We start from the raw sequence: 18,209 nt of genomic DNA, 5'->3' as shown, positions 1-18,209 counted from the left end.
TACCATTTGTTAAAATAGAGTAAAAAGTATAATAAGAAATTCTTAAAGTGAAAACAATCTTATTTTTCCACTTTACCAGATACTAAAACATGAATGTTTTTATAAAAAAGAAAGTTAAAACTTTAGATGAATATACTAATTTTAATTTTGTTTAAAAAAGTTAGAGGTTGGGGGAGGAGGAGGGGGCCATTAATGATTTGTAAACAGCCAATTTTTTAAAAAATTATGCAAACCGTTCTACCATTATGGTAAATGGTCTAACTCCCCTTATTATCCCTTGGTTTAAAAAGTAATAATATTTAAAACATATACCATGCCTTTAAAAGCATAATATATTTTTTAAAGTATGATATAATACAAATAAGAATATACAAAAATATACCTCATTGTCACCAGCAGCTGAGTAATTATGAAGGACAGTTCGTCTTAGTGATCCTCCATTAGAAAGCAATGCTAGTGCAGGTTGGGATAAACTATTATCAACTGGTATAGAAACAGCTGTTTTACCACATTCCAAATCAACTTGAGATACCAATGGTTCACCTATAAATAGAATTTATGCTATTTACAGCTAAATGTTTTATTTACATGTGAAAAAATTTCTGGCCACATAATATACATTGACACAGTAGGAAATTCAAAGACATCTTCACAAATAATAACATTATGAATGTTTACATTTAGTTCATAGAAGGTTGTGGGAGCATAAACATGGCTTGACATACGCAAACGCAAATTTGTTAGAGTAAAAAAATTTGCAAAGGAAAGAAAAACTTCTCATGAAATTTCATTTTGAAATTGCATGCATCATTGATAGCAAATCAAACGTGAACAATGATATTGTAAAATAAATTTGTGGATATGCTACTGAAAAGCATATCCATAGTGGAATTTTACAATATTTCTGGAACAGCTACTCAACAATGAATTAGGGCAAAAAATATGAAAACTGGACCCGCTTTTCCTGACTTGTTTCAAAAAATTTCCATTGAATAAGTTCTTTAAAACTACGTTTGAAACAAAGGAAAGTATGAGAAAAAAAAATTTTTTACAAAAGAACACTAAAAAGTATCTACTTCTTGCTTTAGGTTATTTATTTGATATTGAATAATTATTTCACCATCCAACCCAAAATAGATTCAATTTAATTCAAATCTGGTGATCATGTTGGCCAAGTTTATCAATTTATTTCATTTTCTTTCATCCAAGTTTAATCTTACCTTGTAAAACTGCCACCATTAGTTTTTGATCAACCAGCTGATGTCATCTGATGGAACTATGCTGTTAAACAAACCTAGTCATGTCAATTAAAGCAGTCCCAATTACCAGTACTATCTACCTTGGTACTATAATTGGGAATCTGTAAATTACCGGTAAATATTTACCGGTAAATCATGGTTATTTTACGGAAAAAATATTTACCGTTTTTTTATAAAATTACCGGGGTTTTTACCCTCTGAAAAATTAAACAAAAAAGTGTAAATTATTTTTTTTAAGATATTTGTTTTTCATCTTTTTATATATTACATATATATATATATATATATATATATATATATATATATATATATATATATATATATATATATATATATATATATATACATATATATATAAGAAATAACCTTTCAAAAAGCAAAAACTATCAAAGAATTTAGCACTTAATCGTGACCTTCTCTTTGTAGCTAAGCAACCGGCAGCACTAAATGCTCTTTCACTTTCAACAAAAGTTGGAGTAATAGTTTTAAGTGTCGACAGTAGTGTCTTTAAATTTTTTTGTTCTTTCACCATTACTTAAATACAGGTTGAACTCTTTGGACAATGATTTGAATTTTTTATCACTGCTATCTTTTCCAGCAAGAGACTGACTTATGGTCAAATCTAATTCTTCTTCAAATAGCAGCTTCAGTTAACTCTCAGGATTTGATGAACTGTTGTAAGAAAGCTCTAGGTTTCTTACTGAGTCAGTTATTTCAAATGTCTTAATAAAGCTAGAAAATTGCTCTGTTGTCTTTCTCTGTATCTTTTTAATACAGCTTCTTTCATGCTTCCTACATGATAGGGTTAATATCTTCTAACTTGCTGATAATGACATGGATAGCTCCATGTGTAGTAAACAAAATAGCTTCTCTGCTGCAAATTTTTTTCAAGACAATTTCTAATGGCTCAAGATTCAAAACTTTAATGTTCAAAAGTTCAATTTATTCACTGGTAAACTCAAAGTTTGTTCCAATCTCTTTAGAAACAACATGAACAACATCTAAAACCTGGAGAAATCTCCTGATCATGATCATCATGCTATTCCATTTTGTGTTCACATCTATAAGAGAGTTTTTTTGCCATACTTCTCTTGAATTTTTTTGTGAAAAAAATCATTTTTTACAGGGGATTTTCTAAATTTTTTCACAATATAACTGACTTTAGATAAAAGAACTAGTATATCTGGAGCCAAATTTCTAGGATTCAATTCAACCATGTCTAGGACAAAAGGTACATTTAAATCCACATCATTATCTTCGTCCTCCTCTATATCCATGTCCATTTCTACCTTCTTGTCCTTGCTCTTTTCATCTTCTATTTCTACATGTTTCATTTAAAACACATCAGTAACTGCCAAAAGCAGTTACTGATGTGTTTTAAATGAAACATGTAGAAATATGTTGACCAAACTAAGGACTTTTTGGTCAACATATTTCTTTGTTATTGAATTAAAGATTAATGAGTCTAAAACATTTTTACATACAAGACTATTAATATATATACAATACTCTTATTTCAAATAAATATAAATGTTATAAAAGGTTTAATTTACAAATTACTTAAACATCAATTAATGATTTAATAGATTATTCTTTTATTTATTTCACAAATTTATTTCAAAATTTTGTAAACAAATAAAACAAAGGTACTTCCAATAAATCAGGGAAGACATTTTTTCAATATAATAGGATAAAAATAGGGATCGCTGGTTACAGTATACAGTATACTAACTTTACAGTATACTTTATGGCATACTTGGTACACTAAAAGTTAGTATACAAATTAGTATACCTGTTTACTTTTATTTGTGAAATATTTTTGGACTGGGTTGATAATTTAATAATTATATTTTCTTAATGAATTAAATTACAGGACCATGTCTATTATTTGACTAATCATGATTAAAGTATTTGTTTTTTTAATTCAATTTTTTTCTTAGATTTACTTAGTAAAAACTTTAAATTGTTAAGTTTTTATATTTTTATGCCAGGCTGTTTGTGCTTCTTTTCACCGTTTCAAGATTTAAGATTGTTTATTCTATAGATTTCTCTGATCTGAAATAAATAGTAATAATAGTAATCAAAAAAATCAATAAGTAAAAAGTTTAGTTTACGTGATACTTTACAGTACACTTTATGGTATACTATATATATACTATACGGTATACAATATTTGTTAAAAATAAAAGATGATGAAAACTGAAAACCTAAAACAAGTTTTAAAACTATTTTGTCATAAAAACTGAAATTTTCTTTAATAGTAAAATAAAATTCTTAAGCATTTCTTGCACCTTCATGATCCAAAGAACTTGCTGATGCCATGTTGGTGTCAGTAGCATTGCGTAGAGTATTTTTAAGTTCTTGGGTGACAACAATAGTTTGTTCATTCTTCGTTTTATTGCAACAGCTGTTATCCATAGAACCTAGTGTGTCAAAAGCAAGAGTGTTCTGTAAAATATTACATTTTAACAAATACTTTAAGTTGTTTAACTTATATTTGTATGAGAAAATTGACAAACACAATAAAACCTGCAACAAACTTATAATGAAAAGTTTGCAAGCATAAGGGGGAATGAAGTTAAATGTAACAGATAATCAATAACTTTTGAGATTAAAACAAAAAATTACTTATAATTCCCTATAAATGAATGTTATGTAACTGAGTATTTGTAGATTGCTTCTGTATTAGTGTTATTTGTTACTTAATGTAACAAAAACAAGTAGAGAGATTTCTTTCTTTGAGAAAACATCAATGAACAAAAAACTTCTTTTCTTTTTAACACAACATTAAAAATCATCAATCATGTAACTTAAAAAATGACATGTTTACAAAGAATGGTTTTCATGGAAATTTTCATATTTAAGCATAAATCAAAGATATATTTGAAAATTCACAAGCATTAAACTCTATGAGAAAAAATGGACTCTGCAATAAATTTGGTCTAATATGGTATTATATGCATAATAAGTAAGAAAAAGTGGTTTCAACTGCCTAAAACAAGATTAACCAGTTCTAAAATCTTTTTTGTATTACAGTGATATATGAACTCAGGCATTTTGTCCTGGTTTGAGGTTGATAGCAAAGCAATCAATAAGTATTGGTCTAAAATACAATAGAAGATAACAAAAATGTTGACTCCTGGCAAGAAGAACATTTTGTAGTACGTTATTAGTACTTTAACAGACCCTAAACTTGATTCTTTTACCTTTGTCAAGCTTTGTCTATAGATGGTGAGTGTTTTAAATATTTGTAAAAACTTTCTAATTTTTCAGAAGCTAAACTGCAAAAAGGGATTTACAATGGGAAGCTTCACTGCAACTTTAAAACAACAATACAATAGAAAAAAAAAAGGCTTTGATATCATTTAAAGAAGCTGTGACAAGTAGTTATGAAGTTTTTAGGCAATATAAAAGCTCCTAACTATGAACTTATTGTAGCCAATATGATAGATAAGTTCAAAACTCTTGCTTGTCTGCTGAGGCTTTAAGTTTACTTCTTGCACAACCATCTTGACTTTTTTTTAAAAACTTTTTCAAAAACATTTTAATTAGGACATAAAAGAGATAACGAAACCATGCCAAGGAAGGTGGAATATCAACATAACTGATGATTACTGTTGGTCATTTCATAGAGAACAACAAAATGTATCACATCCAAGAAAAAGGCATACAAGAAACTTTACAGAAAAAAGGGATATGAAATGTTAAAATTTAAGCACCAAAAATGAACATGATATAATTTTATATCATTGTAAATAAATATTGTAACCTATTACAAAGAACTATGACATTTTAATCTTTATGTATCAAATTATCTGTATTGAGAAATATGTAATCCAATGTCAATCAGAGAGAATTGCGGATAATAAAATACTGATACTAATTATGGTTTTTGCACACAAAAATACATAAGACATTAGATGAATTGCTTTAAAATGTTTTTAAAAACATCTTTTTGTAACTTTTTTTTCCAGTACTCGAAACTTAATCATTTAATTATTGTTGATAAAGTTTTTTTAAGAAAACTTTTTTCGATTTTAGAATTTCTCTTGACAAAAATCATTATTTATTTTATCAACAGCAACATCCACATCATGATCTATTTGATCGAAAACGACATTGACATCATTAAAACTAGTGTTACATGCCAATATTTTCCATTATGATGCCACTTTATCTTTTAGGTTATTCACTATTCTTACATCCATTCCTAAAATAAAATCATCTATTGCCTTCTGTACTCTAAAAATACTTGTATGTTTTCTTTAACTTTTAATCAGAAAATAGATACATCCCAACATACTAAACTATCAATTTTTTAAAACCTCTCTATTTCATAGTATTGACTATGAAATAGAGAGGTTTTACTGAAACAAGAGTCACAACTCTCATCACAAACAACTTGAAAATGAAATAAATAGCACAAAACTTAAGTTTTCTAAACTTTATTTAAATGAAGGACTATCAGAACTGAAACTAACAAACTGACATAAATACTTTCTCCTGTACAAACCTAATTGTGAACAAGATGCAAATGTAAGGGTAAACTGGGGAGGGGGGAGGAGGAGAAATGAAACTAAATGTAACAGCATTTGGTGACATAAAAATGTAAAATTCTTGATAATTTCTTACAAATATAAGAAACAAATAAAATAATGTTAATTGAAGAAAACTTATATCATTAAAGTTTTCATGAAAATTTAAGCAGTTTCAACCCCAATTTTTTTTTGTTAAAATACCTGCATATGTAAATGTAAATTAAATTTACACCAGCCAACAAGCTAACCACAATGAATGACAAGGAGTAACAAGCCTTTGTTGAACAACATAATGTATCAATAAATAGTAGGAAGTGTTCAATCAAACCACACTTCTTTTCAATCAGTCTATTTTGAAAATGCATTGACACATGCTTTATTTAATAGTTAATTTAAAAAGTGTGTCACTCCAAGTGTCTAAAAGTCAAAGCAAACTTTGAAGTCAAAACTTAGAGTAAACTTTCAAATTATACATAACTTATGTAACATTAAAAACTCTTTGAAAATTAAAAATTAATAATTTTTTTAAATGCTTTAAAACAAATAAATTAATTAAACAACTTCCAAAAAAATGCATTTCATGATTTTAAATGTTTTATAGGTAAAAAAAAAAAAAAACAACTAAATATTTGTTAAAAGTACAAATGTTACATATATCATACCTTCAGAAGAATGGCAGCAAAAGAAAAAAATATTTGCATTTTTAAACTTTCATTTAGTCTTCTGCTTTTTACAATTTAAATTTTGTTCTCAAGCTGATTCTGCACTTGACTATTCTTTATAAACCTAACAAATACAACAAGACATGACAAGAAGTTCCACACAAAAAAGAGTGGTCTAAGGCACCACCATTTTTTGTGTTCAGCTTCTGGTCATTTTATGTTGTATTTGTTAGCATAGCAAGTGGTACGAACATCTCTGAAACCAAGTGATTAGCATTGTTAACAAATTATTTAGACATAAAATATACAACTTTTATAATTCATAAATTGTTAAATTGTTAATATGAATTAAATTTGAAATTTAGAAACATATTTCTATTGAATTATTGACAAGTAAATAAAGTCATTCAAGATAAATAAGAGGAAAAATATTTCAAAACTAATCTTCTTCAAATATCATTTTATTCCTTTTAAAAAATATCCAAAAACCAAGATTTTTATCTGTAGTTTGAAGCATGTTTAGAAGGAAGCTTTGCCCTTTAGAAGTTTAGTTTGTTTGTAACTTTGAAAAAAAACTTAAGATTGTTGAAACATTTGCTGCTCATTTTTTAATTTTTGAGATTTGTGAATATATTAATATAATCAGTTTGTGATAATTATTTTTTGTAAACAGTTACTAATTAATACACTTTACACATGAATTTCATTTTGAGTGTTCCATTATACAAAGACAGTACAATATTTATTAAAAAAAAATAACAGTTTGAGAAATATTTGCATTTGCTAATTAACAACACACAGTTAAATTTCTCTTTACCTGAAGAATAATTTAACTTATGCACCCTCTTTTTTTACTTTGCTTCATTAGAAATAAAAAAACTGTCAACTTTTTAAGGGAAGATTACACTCTAATAGCTTAACATTTTTAGTCAGAAAACAGAAAAAACTTTTATCATTTTTTAAACTTGTAATTAAACAATTTTGATAAATTTTTGTTATTTTGTACATTAAATAAGATTCATGAATAATTATGTCTGATTTTCACCTTTACACAGATACATACATAACTTGTAAATAAACACATATATACACATACATTCATATGGAAACATGCAAAATATTTAACAAGAATATATTTAAAATAACAATTTATATCAGGTTGATTGTATTTTCAAAAGTTAGAGTGTCTAAAAATCATTCACTGATTTCATGACAGTTTTATTGCAAACTTTATATTTTTGGGATGAGCAATCAATAAAATTTATGAATATTTGTTAAAAATTAAACATGGTGAAAACTGAAAACCTAAAACAAGTGTTGTAATTATTGTCATAAAAACTGAAATTTTTCTAAACAATAAAAAAAAATTTCTTAAGCATTTCTTGTACCTTCATGATCCGAAATACTTGCTGATGTGGTGTTAGGATTGTATAGTACATTGTTAAGTTCTTGTGTGTCAACAATACTTTGCCTACCATCTGCTTTAATGCAGCAGGTTTTACCCATTGAACCTAGTGTGCCAAAAGCAAGAGTGTTCTGTAAAATATCATATTTTAACATATATATATACAATTTTTATGTAACTTCACACATATCACTTTAACAAATATATTGAATCATTTTAGAAGTCTGCAAAGTTCTCAAACATTTTTTTTAAATTATGTTTGGGAAAACAAAAAGCATAAACAGACTATAAAATAAAGAGATTTGAAATCACTAAGTCACAACTCTCACCAGCAAAAACTCAATGACAATCAAGCAAATAGCATTCAAATTAAGTTTTTAAATTTCATTTATATGAAGGACTGTCCAAACACTTTTAAACTGGCATTTTAACATCATATACTAAAGCAGCAACTTTTTAATTCCATTATTTTTTTAAATTTAAATTTTTTGGATAAACAATCAACAATTTTTCCAAGTAAAGTTTAATAAACTGATATTTCATTAAACTTTTGTTGTCTTTCCCAACCTCTTTACTTAGTGACAGAAATATTAATTTAAAAATGTCATTCATTATAGATTGGTATTTTAATATAGTTTATCCTGCAAGAAGAATACTTGCAATTATAGAAAGTTCATTTTGAACAGATAACTAAAACTGAAAGTTTTTTGATTTTTTTGTTAAACAACAAATTTTGTAAATACAACATTTTAATGAGAAAAAAAAAAGTTCAGACTTAGGCACAAAGTTGAGCATACTCAAAAAGGAGGCAAAGAACTTTTCTGATTTTATTTTCCATATATATATATTTAAAATCCCAATTCAAGCCAAAACATTTGTTTTGGAAAATAGTAACCTTACTATGGTGATATATCAACTCAAACAATTTTTCCTGGTATGGCAGCTACAATATAATTGTTCTTTTTCATTTTAAACACAATAATAACTTTCTTTAGATTTAGCTTCTGATAAATATTTCAAGAAAAACTTTTTAATGAATGTTTTATACTCATATCTTTTTATACTTCAGAAGATATGCATTTTTATACTTCAGAAGATATGTATTTAAAACAGAAGAATGGTAGCAAGAATAAAATTTTGTATATTTAAGTTTCCATTTTATTTTCCCTTTACTACCACTACCACTCCCCCTTCCTCCTTCCTTACTATATTTATTAATCTTTAATGCTATCCCATTGTATTGATTATTTTCATTATATCTTTTTGTCTTGGTTGCTTGATTAAGGACAAATAGTTATTAGTTAAAACTGGTAAAAAATTTCAAAAAAATTGGCACAGCTGATGTGAAACTAGCGGTTTTAGCAAATAAGGTATACTGTTGGAAAGTCTTTCTCCAGCAGTTTGAAGAATCTTATGGTATACTATTTTCCATTAGTTAACAAATTGAAAGTCAAGCAATATTGTCAAAATGAGACACATTCTAAATATTCAAAAGAGGTTAAATGTCTGCTTTTCTTGGTTTCAGTTCTTTTTTTACATTTATTAAGAAAATATTTTTGCTTTCAAGCACATTCAAGCTTCAAGATTTTTCATTTTGTTGTCACACTGTCATTTTTACGCCCAAACAATAACGCAAGTTTCAGCTTGTAAATTATCATAAGAAATCCCATCAAAATAAAAAACAGAAACATACTATAAATCTGGGCTATGGAGTTGGAGTCATGGAGTTGGAGTTGGAGTCAGAAAAATTGTACCAACTCCGACTCCAGTCTAAAAAAAATCTTTCAAAGTTTCATAATTTTCATAAGGATTTCATAGATGTTATTCATTAAAATATTTTACGTTCTGTCAGTCTAAAGCACAAGTATCAAACTCTAGCCCTCCAGTTGTTACAAGACTACAAGTCCCAGGATGCACTGAAAGTTGTATAATATCCAGACACAATGGGAATTGTAGTTTGCAACAACTGGAGGACAAGGAGTTTGACATTATTTTAAGGCCTTTAAAACAGTGATAAGCAATAGGGTATTTTGTTGCTTATCACTGAGAATCATATATCACCTCCCTTGCGCTCTCCTCTACCATTCCTTAAACTAGATAACTTTATGATGCCCCAACTCCTGACTTAAATTGTCTGACACTGTGCTGCATATTCTTAGTAAAAAGCTAGGCATGCCACCACCAAGCACCAAAGAGCTGCTCCACAAACAGAAAGACTAAAAGTATTCAATTAACTTTGCATTAGAAAGACTGTAAGTATTCAATTAACTTTGTTTTTCTGGAGAGAGAAAGTATTAGAAAATTAGTGATTGAAGAAGCTGTTAAACAAAAAGATGAGCTTAAAGAATCTCTCATGGGACCCTTTATGTTTCTTAACAGAGTGAACTATTTTGCAACCAATGTCTAATTTTTTTTGAAAAAAATGAAGTAGTTATCAAGACATTGGCAGAAAAAGACATCGAAGCTCATCACACCAGCAAATTTCTCCAGGTCTTAGTAGAAAAGATTCTTAAAGAATATGAACTTAAAGAAGAATAAGTTCTTTCTGCCCAACTGACAATATTTCAATCATGATTTAGACAAGTTCATAATGATATTAGCGGCTGCAAAAGAGTTTATTGCATAACAAGAGTTCAGAAAAGTTGTTTGTTCAGAATTTGTTTTCTAATAACTATTGTTTAAAGCACTAAGTGGTTGGATTATTTGTATCATATTGATGAAATAGCAAATGTTAACATTGTACTACAGTAAATTTATTGTTAAAAATTGGTTACTTATGAAGGAGTTGGAGTCAGGAGTTGGAGTTAATCCATAATAAAATCAAGGAGTCGGAGCAGCAGCTTACCGATTCCACAGCTCTGCTTTAAATTGCAATAAAATATTACAGGGTTTGCAATTTCTATGATCACTATTATATATATTAAATCTTTGTATTTCATTAATGCAAAAATTTAATAGTTTTTTCTCATAACCTAATGATTAACCTAAAACTTATTTTTATAAAAAAACAACAACTTAGATCAATCATTTTGTTGTGATAAATTAAAAGAAACGTTGTGAGAAATTAACTTTTATTAATAAAGCACTAATAAATCTTTACTTAAACTTAAGCAAAAAAACACTTTCAAATTGACATGTTAACATTATAAACTGTGATAGCAACCTTTTAACTCAGTTTTTTAACTCAAAATCTTTTAACTCACTTTCAAAAAAAGATAACACTTTTCGGATGCACAATAAGAGATTTTTTCAGCGAAAGCAAAAAAAACTGGCATTTTATGAAACATTTTTAACACAGTTTCTAACTGTCACTGAGGCTGCTATTCAATAAATAATAACTAAAAGCTTTTAATTCATAAAAAATTAAAACTGTATTTGCTTTTATCCTATTCATCTTTTTCAATACAATTACTTAAACGTCATATGTTGGAGACTCATAATATTTTCTCTACAGACATAACATTCAGCATGCTAAATAATAAAAATTCAAAAATCCAGAGTTTTATCTAGTTTGAAGTATGTTTAGGTGGTAGCTTTGTCCATTTGAGGTTTAACATGGTTGGAACTTTAAAAATATACTCAAAAGTATTAACACATTCACTTCTGATTTTTAATCTTGTGAGGTTCTTACTTTTTAATAACAGCTTGATAATTATTTTGTGAAATAAGTTGTTAATGTAAAAATTGCATTCTTTAAACAGTAACATTGAGAATCTAAAACAATTATAAAAACAGAATTAAATTAAAAAATTTTTTTTTGGCTAAGTGTAAAAAACACTCTGCAAGTAAAATTTCTCTTCAACTGAGCAAAACTTAAATTTATGCAGCCTCTTTTTTTGTTTTGTTACATAAGTAAATATGTTAATATACTCAAATCGTTCCAATCAATTTTTTTAAGAGAAGATTACAATACAATATATTTAAATTTTTATTATCATTAATATTTCAATCAGAAGACAGAGAAAACTTCATTCATGTGATAAACTTAAGTAGCAATGAAAATTGCTTGAAAATCTTAAACTTAAAACTAAATTAAACTGTTTTGATAGATTTTTATTAAACACATTTCATCATTTAAAGTTAAGTAACAAAAAAAAAAACAAGAATTGAAAAACAAGATTGAATGGATAACAAAAACAACAAGAAATGGATAAACTTGTGATCAAAAATATTTGTATATAAAGTTTGAAAATGCCATGGACAGTTATTAAAGATTTAACTTTAATCAATTTGTTTTCTTATCATAAACTTATATCTTTTTCTTTTAAAAAAACAACTACAAATAATTTAATCGTATTATTGCATTAAAATTGTAAAAATCATAAAGATTTTTGAACAACCTGTTACTTATTACAATCTCTATGCTATGTGCATTAAATAATATTTTATTACATACATGAATATATAGTGTTCAATTTGCACACATACATAGATGCATACATAACATATAAATAAACATACATATACACATACAGTAAATATACAAACAAACAAAATATTTAAAATGAATATATTTAACATAATAGTTCATTCTAGGCTGCTTTTATTTTCAACAATATGTTTATTTCTATAATTTTCACAATCTTCAGAATATTGACAGTGCTCTGTTATTTAAATACCTTTGATCATTTTTTAAGTGTCATATAAAAAAGATCAATATTTGTTAAAAGTAAAAGATGGTGAAAACTGAAAACAAGTTTTAGAACTATTTTCTCATAAAAACTAAAATTTTCTTTAACAGTAAAATAAAATTCTGAAGCATTCTTTGTACCTTCATGATCCAAAGTACTTGCTGATGCCATGTTGGTGTCAGTAACATTGTATAGAGTATCTTTAAATTCTTGGGTGTCAACAATAGTTTGTTCATCCTTTGTTTTAATGCAACAGCAGTTACCCATAGAACCTAGTGTGCCAAAAGCAAGAGTGTTCTGTAAAATATTACATTTCAATGTATATTTTAAGTTGTTTAATTTATATTTCTATGAAAGACTGACAAACACAATAAAACCTGCAACAAACTTATAATGAAAAGTCGGCAAGCATAAGGGGGAATGAAGTGAAATGTAAAAGATAATCAATAACTTTTGAGATTAAAACAAAAAATTGTTTATAATTCCCTATAAATGAATGTCATGTAACTGAGTATTCGTATTAGATTGCTGCTACATTACTGTTATTTGTTACTTAATGTAACAAAAACAAGTAGAGAGATTTCTTTCTTTGAGAAAACATCAATGAATACATAACTTCTTTTCTTTTAAACACAATTGTCAAAAATCATCAGTAGTGTAATTTAGAAATAGCATGTTCACAAAAAATTGTTTTCATGAAAAACTCTCTCAATTCAAATGCTGTTTCTACGTAAATATTATTATTGCTAAAATACCTGCATACATTTATGTACTATAATTTGAAAAAATTGAATATATAGCTTATTTGTGACTTGTACCTTATCCTGTGGAATAGATAAATCAAGATATTCCTCTAAAAAAAAAAGAGAAGATAGTTGCATATTGAAATATATGAGGAGACTAGCACTTTCATAAAACATTTAGTACTTAATTTATAATATTTACTTTAAGAATAGTAAGATAATCACTTGTGAAAGGGTTTTTTTTACCTAACTTCTAAAAAAAAAAAAACACTTGTGAAAATCTCTTGTTAAAGTGATTGCTTCTAAATGTACATACAGTAATTAAGATGGAGTTTGCTCGTGATTTTACTGTAAATGTACTTACATTTACAGTAAAATCACGAGCAAACTCCATCTTAATTACTTAAATCCCTTTTCAATTCTTAAAAACAACCCATCCCTAAAAAAAAAAATGCTAAGTATTTGTTTTTGATTTTTCCATTAACAATTAAATACAAGTTTCTTTAAGTTTTGTAATATAAATTGGAATTTATCAAGTTTGTAAAATTAGAACTCTTTAAGAGTTTAAAACACCAAATGGATATGGTGTGGCAAGTTTACATTTATAAATCTTTTCTTTTTTTTTTCAATAAAAAATGTTAATGGATTTAATCAAATAGCACTTCTGTGTTGAAACAAAATAATATAAATTATGTGAAGCATCACAAATTTATTTCAGGAATCTTAAAATTCTCTGTCTAAACATGTAAAATAATTTAAATTCAATTTATTCAATCAAAATAATGATTTAATTGAATAAATTGAATAATCAATAATTATTTAATGAAAAAAACTCCATCTTTTGACAAAGTTTTTATTTCATTTTAAAACAACTTTATGATAACTTTTTGTCAATATTTTATGAAGACATAAATATTTAATGTTAACTTTTACAAATATTTTATGAATCTTTTAATATTTTATAACTTTTATAAATATTTTATAGGTTTTTTAAAGTTTTATGACTTTTACAAGTACTTTTTGATGACTTTTATATATTTTATTTTAGATTGTTGGCAGGAACTATCTTCTGAATGAACTTAAAGTTGTGGCGTCTGTATACCAGGAAATCAGTTTTTAGTTATTGAATTTTAAATGACAAATTGATTTGGTAAACATTTTTACTTCTAAGTGTTTAAAGTTTTAAAAAAGATTAAATTCGCAACAAGTAATAATATTCGTTAAATAATCCGAAAAAAAATTAAAAAAACAAAACAAATTTAGGGCCTGTTTACATGAAAAGCGGGCTAGCCCATTTACCAAGATGGGCTAGCCCATTTACCGAGATCTCGACGTAGTCATTATTACAACTTAATTTTATTTTGCGTTTATATGGTTAAGAGAGCTAGCCCGGCAAGTGAGATCTCACTATTTTTTGCCGAAATCTCGGCAAACGGGCTATCCTTTGTCCATATAAACAGCCCCTTAATAGTGAAGCCCTGTTTGGGAAAACTTTTTTCAAGTCAGTAACTTTTCAGTCACCAAAAAGCAATTTTTATTAGAATTAGATGCTTACCAAATTGACAATTTATCTTTCTCAAGTATAGGAATAAAAAGAGTGTGAAGTCTTACACAACACAAATAGAATCATCTATTCATATTTTGAATAATCCCAAAAAGTGGTAACATGATATTAAAGTGACAGACTAAAAATGGCGAACACTCGATTACTTTCAGCAAAACATTAATTTTATTTTGTCCAGGCTTCAAGTGTGTGAAATCGAAAGCCTTTTCCCTCCGAACATTTTCTTAAATAATTTCACAACTTCAGACATATTCCGAAAAATTGTAAGTTGGGAATATTTTCTATTAAAAACAAGATTCACATGTTGTAAAAAAAACCTTGAAGTCGTAGATTTAAAATGGGAGTTAGACGCCAACGAGCGGAAAAGTCCGATAGCTCTAAGCCTCCATTTTACATCTTCTAACAACGATTGGTATTTTAGCTAGTACATGTTTACCACAGTGTTCACAAGTGAAAATATAAAGGCTAGGAAAAAACTAAAAATATAAAATTGGCTGGCCCGAACGAACTGTTATGAGTATTTCAAACTGCTGACTATCATCAACCCCAGTGTGGTTGCGAAAAGTGTGCGGTTTTAAAAACGTTGTTTCTAAAAGAAACTAATCAGCATAGTGCTATCTAACTTATAAAACACGACGCGGATTTATTTATGAGGAGCTAATCACCAGATCGGATTTTATTTAAAAAATGTCTCTAAAACAACAGCAGGTTCAAGCCAAGGCACTTGCTCCGGTTCCTAATTTATAAGGTAATGGCTCCTAACTTATAAGTAATGGCTCCTAATTTATAGGGTAAGTTGTAACACCATCGCATGTGATTTACTTTGTGTCAGGAAACCTGAAATTAATCTTCCTCTGCTCGTAGACTCCCAGATCCCTGCTCCTTGAACACATTTGGCCTTGAGTTTGCTGGTACCACTAAATATAGCTGAAAGATTAAAATCTACCCTCTTTGTTTTTAACAAATTGTTAAAGAAATTGAGACATAAGAATCCTAAACTTTTATGCTTGAGAAAGAACTGTGTCAATCAGCCTCAAATTTGCCTCAGGAATTTGTTTGAATCAAGAATGTGTTTAAAATCTAAAATCTGCTCAGCGATGCTTAGTGACTTGAAGATTTGCTGTAAATTTTGATTCTATCTAAATTATTTGTATTTGATACAGTGAATAGAGTTATTTTTTTCAATATATAACAGTTTGAATGAGAATTTGATAATCGATTAACTCAATAATAAATAATGCATTAAACTCAACTCTTTATTGTAATAAGGAAACATTTTTACTTCACTTTTTTACTCTTTTTGATTATTGTTATCATATTTTAAAAAGCCAAAGGCTAATGGTTCATGCTAAAGAAAGAAATTAGGAAAATATCATTAAACCATGCTCAGCAACTGGAATTGATACGCAACTCTTACAAAATGATTAATTTCATAGCCACCTAATATTAGAAGAACTTATTTTAGCATCAGAATCTTCATTCAGCAATTGAAAGGAATTCGAACTCCAGGAAGTTTTGCTTTACTTTTTATATTCAAAATAATATTTTTATATTTTAAATAAAAAACGGAAATAACATAAGTGGGTGACCAAATTTTAACCCCCCAAAAATAATGATAAGTTTTTACATTGAAGTTACACAAATTTGAACACAAAATTAAAATATTAGTTCAACGATGACTATCAGCACCATTTGGGATTTTGTTTATGGAAGATTTTTGTAAAATTAGTTTTTTGTAAAATTTTAAATAATCAATAATACAACTTTTATAATATAAATTCACCTCAAAAAGCTTTCGATATTTTCGCTGATTAAAATCAAACTAAAAAGAAATAAAACTGCACAGTTTTCATTTTATACTTAAAATCATTGAAACAAATATTCAAACAATAGGAATTTGCTTCTTAACAAAAAACATTCATCGCTAACAACTTACTTGGTTTCGCTTCTGAAGGAGGTTTCATGCAGCTTTCGGTTTCATATCCAGATGGCTTATCTAAAGATTATATTTATCAAAAAAGAAAACACTGATAAATTTTATAAAAAAATACATCACTTAGGAATTGCCAATAGACATGATTTAATTTAAGCAACATAAGTCATACTTTTTCGTGCCTCTATCTTTTCATTCAACCTATTTATTATTTCTTCAACCTATTTTCTGCACTTGCTAAAATATCAAGTTTCGGAAACTCTTGCTAAATTCGAATTACATAAAGTTTTTTCTCAATCGAAGCAGAAACTTTCTATTAAATGCATAATGACGATGTTTCTTAAAGATTTCATCGTAAGTTGTAAAGTGTTTTTTAAATTGAATGGAATCAAGTTTTTTTAACGGTCTGCTCACGTGTTTTTATTCGGTCTGCTCACGTGTTTATATTCTTGCTAAAACGATTATGACCTCTCTCTGAGATTTTCGATTATTATCGTGATCTGCACAAGTATCTAATTATCTAAATTTTGCAAATGACATGAATTAATCGCATAGATTTCGGAGCTGTAAGAGCTTGCTGTAAATAAGTTTTAAGGACATACTGCAGTGCGTGGTGTCCACCGAAGATACTTGTTCATTAGTAATTGTTGAGAGTTTTCAAATACTGTTGCATTCAGCGGTATTTGATTTCTTTGAAAATCGATTGAGAAACACAAAAATTTTCAACGAAAACCTCAGAACTTCACCTGTTTACATTTTACCATTCTATTTGAACTTCTCAGCCTCCTGTTTAAGGAAAATCTTTTACACATTTAAAAAATAATGAAGCTGTTAAATGAAAGAAAAAGAAACGAGGATGAAATAATTTAACACGTTTATCTAACGTTAAAAAAGTCATCTTTAACGAAAGCTTCTGACTATGTGAGCTTTAGTTGGAATATTGAAAATAAACTCCTAATCTGCATAAGACCTTCTCACAATATACGTATTGATATGAAACCAAAAGAACGGTATCCTATTACAACCGCTCAAAATTCTTTAGCTTCAAATTAAAAGTGTTCGAGATGGCAAGAATTGGAAGCGAAAACCAAAAATAAAACAATTATGGAGGAGAGCACACTCACTTACACAACTCGTCTACTAACAACAGCTTATTGAAATATGCAGGACCGGGGAAAGGGCTATGCTAATTATGCGGTTGCATTGGGCGCCGGCTTTTCTGGGGCGCCGCGCTGGCGTAGCTAACGTTTTTTTTTTTCGTTTTTTAAAAATTACTGATTTTAAATTCCTCTGCTGTTTGGTCATTTGGTATGATGTTTTGTTCAAAATTAATTTAGTAAGCAAAACACTGCAAATGAAAACTGTTGATTTGCAGAGCGCTTTGAAAGTGTCAAGTATTTTTGGAGAACTTGAGATCAGAAAATGGACTGAATAACGTTATTACAAATGCAAAGGAACTAGCCGAAAAACTGGA

General features: G+C 27.7%; 1 protein-coding gene across 10 annotated transcripts in view; it reads right to left on the bottom strand.

Annotated features, from left to right (window-relative positions):
- LOC149893954 (NACHT, LRR and PYD domains-containing protein 3-like) overlaps positions 1–17,653 on the bottom strand; it is a 38,790-nt gene extending 21,137 nt beyond the window's left edge. For 2 of the 10 annotated variants that reach the window (XM_090076519.1, XM_090076530.1), the window contains exons 1-8: positions 16,908–17,645; positions 16,739–16,798; positions 16,586–16,624; positions 13,314–13,348; positions 12,636–12,767; positions 7,848–7,970; positions 3,551–3,682; positions 383–543 (exon numbers count right to left, since the gene is read on the bottom strand). In XM_090076519.1, coding sequence (XP_089932645.1) covers positions 383–543; positions 3,551–3,682; positions 7,848–7,970; positions 12,636–12,762 — 543 coding nt within the window. In that variant the 5' untranslated portion in view covers positions 12,763–12,767; positions 13,314–13,348; positions 16,586–16,624; positions 16,739–16,798; positions 16,908–17,645. Of the gene's footprint in view, positions 1–382; positions 544–3,550; positions 3,683–7,847; positions 7,971–12,635; positions 12,768–13,313; positions 13,349–13,440; positions 13,552–16,585; positions 16,671–16,738; positions 16,799–16,907 lie in introns of those variants that run through there. The other 8 variants (XM_090076520.1, XM_090076528.1, XM_090076521.1 and 5 more) reach the window with 7 other exon arrangements.
- Between the last annotated feature and the right edge of the window lie 556 nt (positions 17,654–18,209).

Source organism: Hydra viridissima, unplaced genomic scaffold (assembly GCF_058129835.1).
Source record: "Hydra viridissima isolate aposymbiotic clone 2 unplaced genomic scaffold, HvirCarnegie_v1 scaffold_1, whole genome shotgun sequence".
In the NCBI taxonomy this organism is placed as follows: Eukaryota; Metazoa; Cnidaria; class Hydrozoa; order Anthoathecata; family Hydridae; genus Hydra; species Hydra viridissima.
Note: the sequence above shows the minus strand (reverse complement) of the source record. Positions and strands in the feature narration are given on the sequence as shown.